Source organism: Sinocyclocheilus rhinocerous, unplaced genomic scaffold (genome assembly GCF_001515625.1).
Source record: "Sinocyclocheilus rhinocerous isolate Xijiao unplaced genomic scaffold, SAMN03320098_v1.1 scaffold444, whole genome shotgun sequence".
NCBI lineage: Eukaryota > Metazoa > Chordata > Actinopteri > Cypriniformes > Cyprinidae > Sinocyclocheilus > Sinocyclocheilus rhinocerous.
The window spans coordinates 501549-518919 of NW_015645540.1; the positions used below are offsets into that span (position 1 = coordinate 501549).

The following is a 17371-nucleotide window of genomic DNA, read 5'->3' on the forward strand; positions in this document are numbered from 1 at the left end:
TGCCTGTATGTGAAGTAGATTGTTTTTAAATTGATTTAAAAATAAAAAAAAAAAAAAAAAAAAAAAAAAAAAAAAAAGCAAAAGCAAAAGAGAAATGAAAATATATAACTAACCAATTTATGTAACTAAACTGAACACATAGTAGCATTTAACTTACATATTTAAATAAAACAAGGAACAGGCAACATAAGGACTTCTGGGAACGCTGCTAATAAAATGACTCTGAAAGGCTTAGTTAATTGAAATGAAAATTTTGTCGCATTGACCATTAAAAGCTTTATTAAATATTGTAGTTAAATTAGTAGCTTTGCTCATTTTAGTTAGTTACTCTCCAACACTGGTCACCAGAGTAGTAATAAGATTTTAGTTTTTGACACAAACACAACAAGAGATAAATTTCCCTGTCAGAATGAAACCAAATAAGTAACCATGTAACAAAGGAGATATAAAGCCATGGTACAATGAAGAGTGACAATTCCATTTCCTTTCTCTCGAGTGCAGCTTAAAACACACACTATTTTAGTAAGAGGAAAAAGGCCATGTGCAGGTACATGCAAAAAGAGTGAGAGGACAATGGCAAACCTATACTAGTCTACTACTGATATTATTTTCCACATCCACCTTGCTGTTTTAAAATTCCTAAAATCTTTAAAATCTTTTTGAGGTTTGCATGATTATTGGCTACACACCACAAAAGTCTCTATAGAATTTTTTTTTTTTTGATGAACCTAATATGAAAAGAACATATAATAATAACATATAATAATATTAAAAACAATCATTACCTTGGATAAAGGAAAAAATTATATCAATTCAATTTCAGTTAAAACTATGTCTGTAACTATAACTTACAACACATCAGGTGTGGCGTTTGCGAATGGCAGTTGCCATACCCTAGCATTCAGAGTTCAGACAAAACATCATGATGATGCTCATTAAAGATAATCCAAATATTTATAGGAGAACAGACTTGCTAGTTTGAGGTTCATAATAGTGACAATTCATGGTAGCAGGGTGTGTTACGATGAACACTGCTGTTATGATAACGGCGACTTCTCTGATTGGATCTCACTTCAGGATTGTGGTTTGTGTAGTTTTTACCTGTGTTTTGGTCATTAAAATGTTTCTTTATTATTATTTATTAATGTATAAATCATAACGGCAGATTTTACAAAATCATATAAACGTACAGTGGGTATAGAAAAGAATCAAAAGAATCCCTTTAAAATAATCACATTTTGTTGCTTTGCAGCCTGAAATGAAGATGGACACAGTTTTTGTTTTATCCAGCTGCATTTACTCAGTGAAACCTATAACATCCAAATGAAAGATATAACGCCAACATGTAAGAAAAAATCAAAACAATCACCGATTTGGAAAAAGGATCACCCCCTTGTGTCAGTATTTTGTTGAATCACCTTTTGCTTTAATAATAGCCTTTAGTTTGTTGGGATATGTCTCTGCAAATTATAATTTTTTTTTGTAAAGGGGGGTGATCCTTTTCTAAACCCACTATATACCTGTATGCATTATTGCAAAAGTAATTCTTAATAATTTTCTGAGTGGAGTGTGTGCAGTTGCATTTTATCGCATCAATTATCGTGCATCTTTTCGAATAGCTCCCACCCAGCGGCTACCCACTTATGCAATAAAAACTGCACAGGCAAGGTAAGACATATGATTTTATAATTAATACTGTTCACTGTGAATTTTATTTAATAGTGCATCATGCACTTTGTTAAGTTATATGTGTCTTTTTCGTTTAGGAATGTTGTTGTTGTAAGTTGCATGTTTGGCCACAGGGAATTATGCCATACTCTAAGGTTTTTGAGAATCGCAGCCACTGCAACACATTGTCATTGTATAACACTTTTTAAGCAATTATACTTGTATTTTATTACTAATTACTTTTATTAATAAAACAAAACAAAATAAAATAAAATAGTTTTATCAACTGTGTGCTTACAGAAGATTTCTATACTATTTTACAAAAACTAAATCCACAACCCACTCAAAAAGTGCTAGGACATCGCCTCAGTAATTTGGAAGTTTGTGTTTGCCTTTAACTGAACTACTATTTTACAGTTTCTGATCCTCCACCATAGCTGAAAAACCCAGCAGGCACGTCCTTCATGGTGACTCTATGACTTTCTCAGCATTCATTATAGGCTGTTTGGAGCAAGATTGCTATTCTGTTTAAACCTTGTTTATCAATTGAATTTAGTTCACGCAGTGGCCACAATTAAAAAATGAATACAGCCAAGCACCACAAACACAGACCTAATGAGCCAATCACACAAAATACGTCACTCATGGAAAATACGGTGACCAGCGTGGCAGCATTAGATTACGATTAAGACACAAAAGTGTTGTGACTGAAATCTGACACATCTTGCTGTGGATGTATTTTGCGGATGTTGTTTGTTCGGTGGCAGGCGTGCTAACAGAGGTGGCGACGGGCCTGCGGTGCTCTGGAAAGGTGACTATAAATTACAGGCTGACAGAGTGAGTAATTAGAGCAGAAATTAGACTGTGCCCTCCGGGGACAAAAGTCAACTAAAGAGTGACCTCTCCCAAGCTTCCCAATTTGGAGCCTACACTGTGTAAATTAATCTATTTGCAGCCAAGAGCAGGAGCAAATTGTTTTTACAGTAACAGATACGTGGAAATTGGACAATGGTAATGAGGGTTCACACACAAGTACAAGCATGCACACACAAACGTGGGCATGCAATGGAGAAAAAAACCTAAATTGCCATCACAGAACTGTAATTTGGTGGTAGCATGGTACTGTGATCATAACAAATCATTACACCAAAGTATGATAACACACACACACTAGGGCTGCACGATAAATCGCATGCGATATTTAACGCGCATCTTGTCAGTAAAGCCATTCTGTAATCAGCGGTAAATCTCCATCTCCTGCGGGCTTTCACATGGAGCCGTTGTTCACTGACAAGCTGCGCAAAACATGATCGTGGTTTTGCACAGCTTGTCGGTGAACAACGGCTCTGTGTAGTTAATGCTGCTCCACGTGAAAGCCCGCAGGTGATAGAGATTTACCGCTGATTAAAGAACCGGCTTTACTGACAAGATGCGCGTTAAATATCGCATGCGATTTATTGTGCAGCCCTAACACACACACACACACACATATATTCAACTTCCATTTAGTACAGGGTAATTCAAAGAATACTATGAAATGATCATAGAACATGCGCAAAAACAATGGTATTACCATAGTACCATGTCTAAAAAATGGTAATATGCTTCTTTATTACGATATAGTATTGTGTTGGTAGTTTACTACACAGATTACTACATAGTACAGTGTTGGTACCATAGTACAGTGACGGTATTGCATGGTAATACTATGGTATAGTAGCCTACTAAAACTGATTACTCATAGTATTTATATGGTAATTCCAAGGTACTTCCAAGAATACCATAGTATTACCATTGCATATGTCCCAAAATACTATGGTAGTACCGTGGTACTTTCGGGTACATTTTGGGTGTGTATATCATGGTTTTTACAGTACATGGTATTTCAAAGATTCCCTGACAAACAGTACAAATCAGATGGTAATACTATTGTACTTGTAAATATTAAATGGTACTGAAATGTATGTACCATTTTTATAGTACTTTTTAAGAATATCATGGTACATGTCCAAAATACAAAGAATTACCATGGTAACATGTCTAATATACCATAGTAGTACCATGGTACAAGGTCTACGGTACTTTTTGATAAATTTCTGTATGCGTTATGATGGAATTATCATGAAACATGTAAAACATGAAACTTTTTTTTCACATTCACATTTTTACTGTTTCTGTGGTTTACTGATCATCCAATGGTATTAGCATGACACTTCAAAGAATACCATGCAATTATCATAGTACATACCCAAATAACCACAGCCATACCATGGTAATTTTATGTAAGCGAAAGATTCATATACAGTACATACAATTGCATGTTCATATACATGTTATTGACATGGTGCATGTGAAAAAAATTTACTATTAACACTGCACCATTAAAAAAGCACATTAATTTCATGGTACTTTCTGTAACTGACACATGCAGAGAGACATTAAAGAAAACAATTTCATTGCACTTGCATACACATTTCGACATGTTGACATCCAAAGGCAGTCAGGTTAGGTTGCTCGCTGTGGGTGTGAAAGTAGTGAGTCTCCCACTGGGCTGTTTAATAAAAAAAAAAAACAGATATTCTCCCCACACAGTGGTGAGCATTGGCAGCCCTGCAGTTTGCCACACGACTGCTAACTCATTAGTATGTCAATAATGACACACTCGGGTCTGTGTGTCTCCTCTGTTTCCCCAGGGGGCTTGTGTGAGGGAGAAACTTTGAGCGAGTTGCACGAGCGTGTGTTTGCGTACGCACTTCTGTGTGCATTTTTTCATCTCGTAAACAACGTAATGAGACAATAAAATACTCCGCTAATGAGCCTGGGACTGTCTCAAAGGCACATGCCTGTTTAGAATGCAACACTGTTGGACACAGAGACAGACACACAAACACAAGAGTCTCCGAAGGAAAATTTGAGCTCGTTCTTCAATGAAAGCACAAATTCAAACTCCAGCTTTCAATTATGAAACATCATGATAAGCAGTTGTTGTTCTCTTACGCAATTTTTCAAACACAAAAAGAGAAATCAAAGAGTGCTGATGTGCGTAAAACATGTAGGCTGGTTGCCGATAGCCTCGCACAACCTTTTCAGAGACTTCAAAGTCTCTGCCTCATCCCAGTCTCTCAGAAAGCTTTATTATTCCCAGCCCTGTGCCATTTTTACTTTTATTTCTAATGTGAGTTTAAGTCCGAGCCATTTTCGCATGGCAGAAATACTGCTGTTGACCTCAGACACTGGCTGTTTTATCAAAGGCTATGTTCACACTGCAGGCAAAATTTTTTTGCTCATATGTGACTCAGATCTGTTTTTCTCATGACAGTGTGAACAGCACAAACCACATGGAATCTGATCTTTTCAATTCCGATTTGTACCACTTCCATATGTGGTACTAAATCCGATACAGGTCAGATGTTTTGCAATGCAAACGCAGTCTGAACAGTAATATCGGAATTCATGCAACTTTTACATCACTCTAGGTCAACATTCGTCACGATTCTGCACTCATGGGAGACACTTCAAAGATTTTACATACCCAAAGTTATCAAGACTGTTGCGAAAGGTAGTCAGTGGAAGTACAGTGTCAGAACTCATAAGTATCGCAGTGACAACTCTATATACAAGCAAACATGAGTGCTCGTATCATAAAAGTTTCAAAACTCTGCTCTCTACAGTCACATCCTTGTCTTTATTTTTCATATTGCCTGCACATAATTTCGCTGGATTCTGTGGCAGATCACACTATAAATAAACGCATAATCGCTTACTTTATGTCATCCGTGTTTAGTTCCGTATGACAGCACATTGCGGAAGTGTTGCCAAGTCCACAATTTTCCCGTGGAATTGGGCTACATTTTCATTGTTTCCGACTCCACTAATGCGATATCTACCCCCGGGACCCGATTGAGCTAGTTTTGGACTCGTTTTGAGAAGCAATCGGGCAGATTTTGTTGTGAAAACCTGACAACCCTGTTCGTATTGTTCTTTTGCACATGCGGGTCAGTTCAGAACCATGATCTGTTCACACTGGAAATCTGATATTAGCCGCATTTAAAACAACAATGTGAACAGCTATACAAAAAAAAATCGGATCTGAGCAAAAATCGGAACGTAGCCTTAGATGCTCATTTGACACCTCCAGATCTGATGTGCTTCACATGCTTTTGAAGAGAGAGAGGGAGCGTGAAAGTCTAGGATAGAGTAAGGAAGAGGAGGAGGCTGGGAATGGATGGGGGTAATCGAAAGTGTGGGGGGCGAAAGCCAGGAAAATAACTCACTGGAAGTCATCAGAGGAATAGAGGAGCGAATCTCTCCCACCATTCAGCCTGGGACTGATGGGGGCCATGGAGTTCAGCGTCAGTTCATCAAAATGTGCACACTTTCATATCCACATGTGCGCCAATTCAAAGCCCAGTTCCTCCCTCGTACCCTCTAAAGCCATACGCAAATCTATGCACACTACATCTATCACTCCCTATCTTTTCTCAAACATGTACATGCACTTTTTCAGCATGAGTTTTTTTCTCTCACTCCTGCATTATTGATGCAAATCCATTACACTAGCATGGCACTGGGACTGAGGTGGGCCGGAAAGAGGTTCAGAGGCAGGGAAACAGCCTTGTTCCTGGATGAGGACTTGCAGCAGCACTCAACCAATCACAGTGCAAAGTAATCACTTCAACTTCCATAAGCAACACATGTGCGCAAAGATTCAACATATGTGCATCGGAAGCCGCCAAAATTGCCATTTGGTTGTTGCTGCAAAAAGAGAATTGGTATTCTTTTTGTGTCTCAAGAGCTCTAGGCGAAGTATTCCTGGTGGAACGGAGTACAAAATTTACTTTGAAGCAAAACATAGTAGGAGGGAAAGAGAAAGGAGGGAACACCTCCCTCCACTCCCAAAAAAGAACGTCAGACTGTGAATATTTTGATGCTGCTATATTTGGAATGTCAAAAGTAAAAAAGGAGCAAAAGGAGAAATGGTGTAGATGAAACTCGGGTGAAAACTGATGTGGTTTTTTAAGTTCTCCCTCACTCTCTCTATCACTCACATTACCAGTTTTTAGTAAAAAGTTGTGGAAGAGTGTATGGTCGTAAAAGGAGGTGGTGGTGCCTGGTGCTGATGGACGAGCAAAATTTGTTCAGCTAATGTGGAAATAGAGCTGTAGAGATGCATTATTCAGAGGCTCATGATTATTTCACTGCGCAAAGCAGCCTTCAGGTACATCACAATAGGCTTTGATTATGGCAAGACGCGAGGCATGAAAAGAACATGAATGCAAATACAGGCTTAGAGCTAATACAAAACACAATAGTTTTGCAACTTTTCTGACTCTAGTGACTTCCTGCGCTCCTTCCCCTATTCTTTATATGCATAATAAGAACATGTACAGGAGTGAATGACATTTCAATCCATTTAAATTCTAATGGAAAGCGTTTCACATTGTGTCGAGTTTCATTTATCTCACCATTGTGTTTTTGTGGCCATATACAATAAGCATGGTGATTGCTTTGAGACGACACTAAACACATAATCCACTAAAATATGATGCACAATGCAAATATGACATGCAAAAGGCATATACGTACAGTATATGAATATACAATAATAAAAATAAAATATAGATTACTTCCAAATACATGTATAAAATGTGCAATCAATAAAATAAAATACAATAAAATAACATATTTTATATGTATGTTTAGATATATTTAATACATAATTTCATATGACAAAAATATGTAACATCCATAAAATGTGCTGTTCATTCATGAATATGTCCATATAAATCAGTGAACATCAGAAGTTTATGGCAAATACTACATGAACAACTTGATTTTAATGAAGCACAGATTAATGTTCAATGCAAAAGCCTCATTTTGAGTCCCGCCTGAATGACAGTGAATGGCAACACTGGGAGTAATTCAAGCATTCAAAAAGTATCTGATGGGCTTTCAATCAATGAATGCGATTTTTCCCCACCTGGAGGCCTGACTTCTTTTTACAATGATCGGAAGAACTGTCAAATAGGCGGAACTCTGCAAACAAATGGCTAATAATTGAAACACTGATGGAAAGCAGAATGCTTGCTGGTACAGACAATTTGCGATCTGTCATAACATATTGGAGCTTTCATAAGTCTACAGCCTACAGCCTTTGGAAGCAACATTATAGTGAAAAAAAATAATAATTATCCATCGACTTTCCATGCACCAGCTGCCACTAAAAGGAAAAAAATAAGTTAAAATTATGACATGGCTTTGCAAATCATGACAACACTTGTGTGTATTTGCTGTAAATCTGTGTACCTGGAACATCAAACAACACATGTTCCTCCCCCGATTTATATTAGCTTTAAGCACCAGTGGGACTCATCTATTTGTCTATAGTTTAAGTTTTACAGCATTCGATAAGCTGCACGCTCTCCTCTGTGAGATCTCATTGTAAGTCTTCATGTATTCATTAAAGTAAGTAAGCGGTCATGCATGGAACGCAATCCATCTAACACAAAACAATAGAGCGTCTTAAGCGCATCGCCAAAGGAAGCCACAGATGCGGTGCGTGTAATTGTGAGTAGATAAGCGTACAAAGAATGTCATATTGACAGGACTGAGTGTAATTTTCTGCCACAGAGGTGCAGGTCGATGATCTGATTGAGACAGGGATAAATGACATGCCTGCATAGGCTTTTCCACACCAGTACCGATTGGTCGAGGTGGGCCACGCATGGACCCTCGGTACATGCACACACTCACCTCCAATCAATGAGCAGAAGTGTTGATGCAAACAAATCTTTGAATATCGATTTAAGCCGGTGTTTGAAGAGCCATTAACGGATGATTCGCCTTGCGTCATAACCAATGTTTTCATAGATCTGCCTGGATCTCATGGATGGGTTCCATATGTCTCTGTTTTTTAATGGCCATTGTGGAAAAAAAAAAAATGATGGCTCATTTTTATAGCTTTAATTCAATGCAACCGTTTCAAGATGCATTGCTCATTTTAATAGAAAAAGCCATGCCCTGCTGAAAACACCAGATGAACTATGTGCACTGCCACTGAGGGGAGGTTGGGGACTAGATCAAAACCTTTATTGCTACATGACAGGCTCAGTTTTTCCAGTTTCCCAAAATCCAAAGTTTATCCAAAAATGTTTTTTTAGTATTTACTCACCTATTCTTTCAAACCTGCTTTTATTTTTACCTTGGAACAGATACAGTAAGTTTGTGATGCAACAACAGTTCACCAGGGGCTGTCAAGTTCCAAAAAAAGACAAGAAAACACAGCTTAAAAGAGTTAATACGATTACATTTGAATCATATGTTGCAAGTTTCATGAACCCATAAAAAAGGTGTGAGAAACGCATCAAAATTTAAGCAATTATTTGCCAAGAACCCAACGTTGGCCAGTAATGACCTTTCGTTTGGCCTGCCATATCACAAGAGAGGGAAAAATATGGAAACACACACACACACACACACACACACACACACACACAAATGCATGTATTTGGGGCATATCTTAATTTATCTTTTTGTTTTAAGATTTATTTTATTACTTTTATTTTTGCAAACAATTGTAGAAAATATACTGTAAGTGAATTTGATTTTTAAAATGTTCATTTTAAAATAATATAATTGGATCTAAAACAACATTTATTTTTGGCCCATGGCTCTCAATCAAGTTTGATTTTTGGTCCTTTTCAGTAAAAAGTTTGGGCAATGAATTACAATGAAAAACAATATTAGACCCCACTGACTTTTTAACACTAGGAACACATACACACAGACATTTATTTTTAAATATATCCTTTGGTGTTTCACAGAAAAAAGAAAGTCATACAGGTTTGGAATGATGTGAGGGTGAATAAATGACAGAATCTTCGTTTTTGGGTGGACTATCACTTTAAATGTTGGTCTGTTCCTCACACAAACCTCACGACTTGAAATACAAGGCACAAATCATATGAACTACTTCCATGTATGGTGCTTTTTGGTGTTTTTAAGCTTTACAGAACTCACTATGGATGGAAAAAATCTTCATTTTTTTTCAAAAACATCTAATAACAGAATACAGGTTTGGAACAACATGAATGACAACATATCATTTTTAGTTTAACTATTCCTTTAAACAACAATATTTTAATATCCATTAGAATGAAAACCTCTAATCCATGCTATTAGAGAGGGAGAGACAAAGAGAAACAAAGTTAGAAAGTGATCAATAAAAAAAGACAAATAGAACAGAATAACCACCCATCAAGTATTTCCCACCTCTCACTTGGCATCACTCCCTCCCTCTCCATCATTCTTTCCCTCGCAACGAAAATAGGGGAGAAAAAAGCTAAAGAGGCAGGTGTGAGGAAGATTGCAAAATCAATAGGGCTAAATGGAGTTGCAGCGGAAGCCATTGAGTGTCCTCTCAGAGTGCTGATGAGACTGGAAAGAGCAGCATTTGGATGAGATGCCCAACAGCCAACACCCTGTCTTTTTTACCTCTCCCTCTCTCTCCAACCTAAAGTGTGTCTGCCACGCTATCACCACAAAGCTATTTTACTAGATCAATGTCGGGTGCTTAATAGAACATGACGCTCACACTGCCGCAGGCAGCTAGGCTGGGGTGGAGACGGCAGCGTCAATCAAATCTTCCATAGGTGCCTTAGATCAGCACACCGCCATAGTGAAAGAAATACAACACAGCACCTGCGGCCCTTCCCTTACTTCCTTACAGACTTGTCAACAGGGCCTGATTGACACAAACATATTCACGTCCTTCTACTCAGCTGACAAGCACCTTAAGTAATCTGACTTTTTCACATTACGGTATTAGCAATCTGTGCATCTATGGGTCATACAACAGTAAAACTTGAACGTGAACATAATTTCAGCCTATAACAGCCACTCATGTACTATTCACTTGCCATCTGATGTAAATCACATAAAAAGGCTACATCTAGTCAAAATTGCAAGCAGCAACCTCCTGTTTCTGCTTGTAATGAGCACTGGTGACTGTGAGGATGGGCTAATCACTGAACTTGCTCAATTTTGTGACATTTGGGGCATTGAATTTTGGAAAATAAGGATCTGGGTTGAAGAACTAGTGAATGGATTTGCCAAAATTTGGTTAGTGGCATTAGAAGCACTCTGTGGCAAGTAAACTAAATATCTATGAGAAAATCAGAATATTTCACTTTGCTTTCTAAGTAGTATTTCAATGAAATAATTAGTATGTATTACTTTTGGACAGATGGAAATGCTATTTTTGGGCTGTTCTATGCCATATCAGCATCTAAGGCTATTTTCATAGCCAGAACAGGATAAAATCAGTTAAAAAATAATTAAACTACTTAATGAACATTAAAAAGAAGGCAAGGGATAGAAAGTTGGGATAAGTGATTTACACAACCATTCAAAAGTGTGGGGTTGAGAAGATTTAAATTCTTTTTTTAAGAAGTCTCTTATGTTCACCAAGACTGCTTTTATATTTAATCAAAACATAGCAAAAATAGTAATATAATGAAACATTATTACAATTTACAATAACTGTTTTCTATTTTAATATATTTTAAAATGTAATTAATTCCTTTGATGGCAAAGCTTAAATTTCTTGAAATAGAAATATTCTGTAGCATTATGCATCCTTGCAGAATACAATTATTTTTTCTTTCTTTCTCTTTCTTTCTTTCTTTCTTTCTTTCAAAAATAATAATAATTATTACTTGGAATAAAAATTCTATACGTTTTCCTATTGACATTTTACATCCTTAAGAAAACGTTCTAAATAAAATCTCTGTCTGATGACATTAAAAGCAGTGCAGTACGATAAAATTCAAAGATTTTATATTAACCTACTCCTAAATATCACAAAACAACAACAACAACAACATCACACTGGTCGCTTTTTTTGTTTTTTCCTATCTAAATAGGCTGCTCTTGGCCCAAACAAGCTGAAAAGTGGACAAGACATTATGCAGAAGAGTCAAAACTTTGTTTGTTGGGATTAAAGATAAAAGCCAAACTAACTATGGCATCATTTACAACAGGATAATCTGTTGTTTAGGTATCAGTGGCAAGTAGTCAAAGGGAGGGCAGAGAGAAAAGAAAGAAAAACAGATGTGTCTTATGTCGGGAACAGAGCTGTGCTGTGCTCTGAGATCAAGGCAAGCATATTCTGTTTACTGCCTCCAAGCTGGAGAGACACCATTATCAAACCATGCTGGAAAAGAGGTACATGGCAGGGAAAACAGGAAGAGAGAAAATGCACTGAAGTGTAAACAAGCACATTCACACCTTCTCTCACACTCTCTTCATTTTCGCACGCTTTCATTTGCAAGCAGATATCAGATGCAAAGAAATACTCTTCCCAACAAAAATCAACAAAGTGGTCACGAAAGATAAATGTACAAAAAAGACACAGAGAATATCACAGCATATCGGTAAAACACAAACCAGCAGCTGTATGGAGTCTTTTTTCTCTGCAGTTTCAAGTGGTGGATGTTGACAGGATTGTAGGTAAAAGCGCGGCTCCTTCTGCAGCTGACATTGTTTTATGGCAGCCTTTCTACTGACCTCATATTGTTTACTTGTGTTCCTCATCACCTGGCTGAGCTCTGCCTGACCACAGGAAAGGAGCTGAAGCTTTGAAAGGAGCTCATTTTCCCTCTGACCTGTAACAAACTAAGTATAGCCTTCAAGAACACTGAGGCAGAACCAGTCGTCAGACTGAGCTTATTGTTTATTGTCACAATAATTGCAGTCAACATGGACTCTACGCCTCCCTGGACTAATTATATGCTGGTTAAAAACACACACAAATTATGACTTGTATAAACTTAAAATATATAAAAAATAGGAATGCACATGAGTTTGTTATACTATGCTTTTGTAAACACAGTAAAACAGGAATATTGTGAAATATTATTATAATTTAAGGGTGCTCCAATCAGGTTTTCTGGAGCCGATTGGTGATCGTCAACATCTGCCGATACGATCACCGATACCAATCTTTTTGAAGCCTTCTTTTTATCATGAAGCATTATTTATATTGATGAATTAATTTTTTTTTTAATGGGGGGGGGGTATTTTTTAATTTGAGGGTTGAAAGTTTTTTTTTTATATATATATTTTTCAAAAATATACAATTATCTCGCCTAATTATTTGATCATGCAGTGCATTTTTGTTTTTACGATGGGGCAATTGCTGCACAGTAGCTTACACACAGCACAAGCCTGATTTTGTGAGCTGTATGTGTGGCGGCCTTATGTGTGTGCGCTTTGAGTGTGCATGAGCGCGCCGTCTCTAGGAGAGTGCAAGTGCTGAATGGTTTAAACACTGGCAAGACTTAAAAAGAAAAGCAAATTATAAACTTTAGTGACGATGCGACACTGCCTCGATTGTGCAAGTGACAATTCCTGTGTCAACTGTGCAACTCGCTTGTAGTGCAGATGCGATGTGGTGATTGGAAGCCATTCGCACATTTTGAGAAGGAAAGAGAGAGCGTGCGGTGCTTCACTCACATTGTTTGTGAAATTATGTCTCACAGAAAGTTTTCAAATGACTTTGTAAGTTATTTAATAAAGAAATATAAATTGTACCTCACCTTCAGCATTATAATGATTTTACCTGCGCCGGACAGAGATTGAGACAATGCCACTGCATGTCATGCCAAACCTCTCACGGCAGGCATGTCGTCAGTCTGAGATCGGTCAATGAGTTCGGCCTTCATAGAGACCGCTGATCAAACTACCCAAAGCGATCAATCGGAGCACCCCTATTACAATTGAATATAACTGTCTATTTAACTGTATTTTAAAATGTAATTTATTCCTGTGATTACAAAGCTGATTTTTCAGCAGTCATTACTCCAGACTTTAGTGTCACATGATCCTTCAGAAATCCTAATATGCTGATTTGGTGCTCAAGAAACATTCCTAATTATTATCAATGTTAAAAACAGTTGAAATGCTTAATATTTTTGTGGAAAAAATATAAAAGGGATACATTTTTGTCAGGTTTCTTTGATGAAGAGAAAGTTGAAAACAAAAATGATTTGTAACATTATAAACATCTTCACTATCACTTTTGATGAATTTAATGTTGAATAAAAGTACTAATTTCTTTAAAAAACAACAACAAAATAAACGTATAGAACCAAAACTTAAAATTGTAGTGTATATAGGTTTCTTAAAGATATTAATATTTTTTTTTAAATATATCAATATTTTTGAAGTTATTGATCTTACCTAGTAAAACAATATCATATTTTTATGACCTGTTTTGTAGCCAAACCATTATTCTGGCCAAGAACCACCAATCTGGACAGGAAGAAACTGTGACTGACTGACATGTAAATCGACCAACCACAGAGATTAAACAGGGTTGCCAAGTAGCTGTTCTGTTGGTTGCTAGTAGCAAGTAACAGCTAAAGTGTATCATGAGGCAAAACACATCACATCACAGAATATTTGGATAACGTTGAACTTTAGTATCGCTAAGAGTCTCTGTTGTTCATGTTGCCTCCAACGGCAGCTAAAAGTCAATGACTTCCAATTGCTTTGTCACTGCAAATCGCCCTTTACAGGGTCAATTCTCCTGGACTGACCTGAGGTTAAGTGCCTCACTCAAGGGCACAACAGCCAAAGCTCATGTCTCGTCCTATGAGGGACTCAAATGTATGAGCTTTCGGCTACCAGCCCAGATCTTTCACCACTATGCTAGACAACTGCCACAGTGAGAAAACAAATGTAATATTACTCACGCAGCCAAATTTCTCACATCTTAGTTTGGCTAATCAAAACATCTGCGAAAAAAATTGTGGCCCACATAAGCTTCAGGACTATGACCAAAACCTGAACTCCAGAGTCCTACTTACAGTAATTGATCTGGACTATTGATCAAAGTCCTCTCAGCCAACGACCTGTTCTGTGCATTTGGAAAGGACAAAAAAGTCTTTCATCGACATATATACGGGGTGTTTACTCAATAGATACACATACATTAACAGCAGCTCAGAAAGATCAGAGATGCTGCACTTGTGCTAGAGCACATCTGGATGTGAGAATGTGTATGTGCGTGTAATTTGCTGTTAAGGACTGGTGTGGGCAAAGGACTATTATTATGTTCCCTGCAAGAGGTCATTACTGTGGAGACCTTTTCATACTGATTACACGAGTCTCACCTGGGCTCTCTGTTCCCCTTGGCAAGCGTTGAGAGGCACGGTGACACAAATATAAAGTCCATTTAGTGCTCTCAATCAAAAGATTAGTCTGCACTCAACGTTCGCCAAGGGAAATGCTGAAAATTTGAGAAAATTAAGGTGTTTCCAAACACAAACAAGCCGGATTATGAGCCAAATAAGCACTGGGAGAGAAAACATGCATGCCGGCATTTTTTGTCGGCTTTCCAATTTGTCCTTCTGATAATAATCATTTTACCAGTGACAGATCACTCGTCGCAATGGAAAAATCAGTCACACAGATAATGAATAATTCAAAAGTAGGTAATTGAAAATTATACAGAGCAAACTTCACTTCACATGTGATTACTATAAATGGAGCCCAATCCGTGTGGCATTTTCCCCGTCCTGTTTATCAGAGGGCTGGTTGTGATACTGATGTGCATGTGTGATAGGTGCCCTGGGGGCTCCTCACCTGTTCCAGTCTCCAGTGGAACTCTGCCGGCCTGAAGGAGTCCAGCTGAATAAAGTCTCGCCTCAGAAGAAACACCAGACGGCAGTTATGGACATACAAAGAGTAATGATGCCTGTTCATCTCTGCAAAAAGAAAACACAGAAAAGCCTTAATGTAAATGCGTCAAAAAATACTGCGAGACAGGGCAAATAAGTGATGTTTTTTTTTTTAGAACTGTAAAAGGACTTTTCTACAAATCACTCACAATGGTTGGCAAAACAAGAACGCCATGTCGATTAAAGATTTACTGTACATTTATAGATTTCCATGCCTTGCTCTGAGAGTTTGTCTGAACTGCATAGTCATGTTAGAAAAACTCCAGACTGTTATACAAGTCTGAGTCATAAAAATTACACTACAAGGAGGTAAGACTTGACACAGAGAGAAATGAACGGATACCGTGGTTCTGCAGAAACTCTAAAGGAAATCATTCCAGTCAGGGATGGATTGACTGACAGCTTAAAATGTGCACTTTTTACTCATTGAAAGAATGAATGAATTGACAAATCATATGCAAGTCTAACATCATTACTAAAAAATAATTCAAATAAATGCTGTTATTTTGAACTTTCTGTTCATCAGATAATCCTAAAAAAGTATCATGGTTTCAACTGTTCAGCACAACATTGATAATAATAAGATTATTTTCTTTTTAGTGTAAGTAATGGCAGCTGAAAACTAATTATATATTATATTATGTAACATTATGTATATTATGATTCTATTTTTTGGGGGTTACCACTGCCATTATCTAATGCTTACTTTACGTTGATATTTAAAAGCACTAATAACTTAATAACACTGTTTAAAGATAACCTTTAGCAAATCTCAAAATCAATATCCATTTTTCATATTGTACAGTACATTATAATGTTGCAATGCCTAAATTCACTTCTACCATTCCAAGCAATTTTAGCTTATTTATTAATTAATGAATTTATTTTTAAATAGCTATCTGCTTAATGGTATCAGGAAAAATTTCATCTTTTGTCAGGCTGTTTAGAGCTGGTAGACCGCCTTGGCTAAGATGGTGACAACTACCTACCAGCAACAAACCTTATTCCAAAAACCATTTTGACCTTAAGCTTGTATTACCTGTTTTTTTTTTTTCAGCTTCATTCAAAACTAAATGTCATCTTGTAACAATGCTAGGTCCTAACAGGATGCGCATGAGAGAGCTGCCATTCAATCTGAGACTCGTATTAAAGTGTTTTCTTCTGTGTTACTGACACGTTTCACTCTCCATCACGTGCCTCACTCTAAGTAAGACTGGACTGCTTTCACGCTTTCTCAGAAAGCTCTCATTGATCAAGGTGGCTGCCACGTCTCCTCCACATGGCGCCCCTCTCCACTCAACTCAACGCTGCCTCTGCGCCCCTGCCCGATGTCTCTCGTTCGACTGCTTTTAGTGCATGTTGAATTGATTAAGTCTCACACCCACTCAACATGACTCCTGGGATCAATGAACTCGAAAGAGCCCTGCCAAGCAGTCGGCCCCCATCAGAGCCACTCGGTCTCAGAGAACTGGCCGCTGACAGTCACGCTGCATTTCTTCCTGACAAAAGTTTCCCTTTAACCTCCAGAGAATTGTGTTCTGAACCACTCTTTAATCCAGATCTAATCCATAGTCTTAATCTCTCTCCCTAATGCTGCTGGGCATCGTCTGGTACTGATAAAACTTCTCTTCAATTCTACCAAACTATGTTTTGATTAGTGTTGCTTTCGTCACCGAAAATTATGACTAAATATCGTCGTCAACGAACCTTTATTACGTGACGAAAACGAGACGAGACGAAAATGCTGGTCATGTGACGATGACTATAATTAAATGTATAATGCAATATCGTTGACGAATAAAAACGAGACTAAATGTGGTTTACAAAATAAAAACTATGCTAAAATGTCTCTTCATTTTCATTGACCAAAACTAGACGAAACGAAATGTTATAACGTTATTTCGTCCCGTTTAGTCACGTTATTATTATTATTTTGCAGTATTTCTCACTTCAGGGGCTGC

The 17371-nt window shown here is 37.5% G+C and overlaps 1 protein-coding gene across 1 annotated transcript in view; it reads right to left on the reverse strand.

Annotated features, from left to right (window-relative positions):
- The window catches only part of LOC107706338 (calsyntenin-2-like), a 223520-nt gene that overhangs the window by 27945 nt on the left and 178204 nt on the right, over positions 1-17371 (reverse strand). The window contains exon 8 of the mRNA XM_016510011.1: positions 15316-15437. Within this exon, the coding sequence (XP_016365497.1) occupies positions 15316-15437 (122 nt within the window). The remainder of the gene's footprint in view (positions 1-15315; positions 15438-17371) is intronic.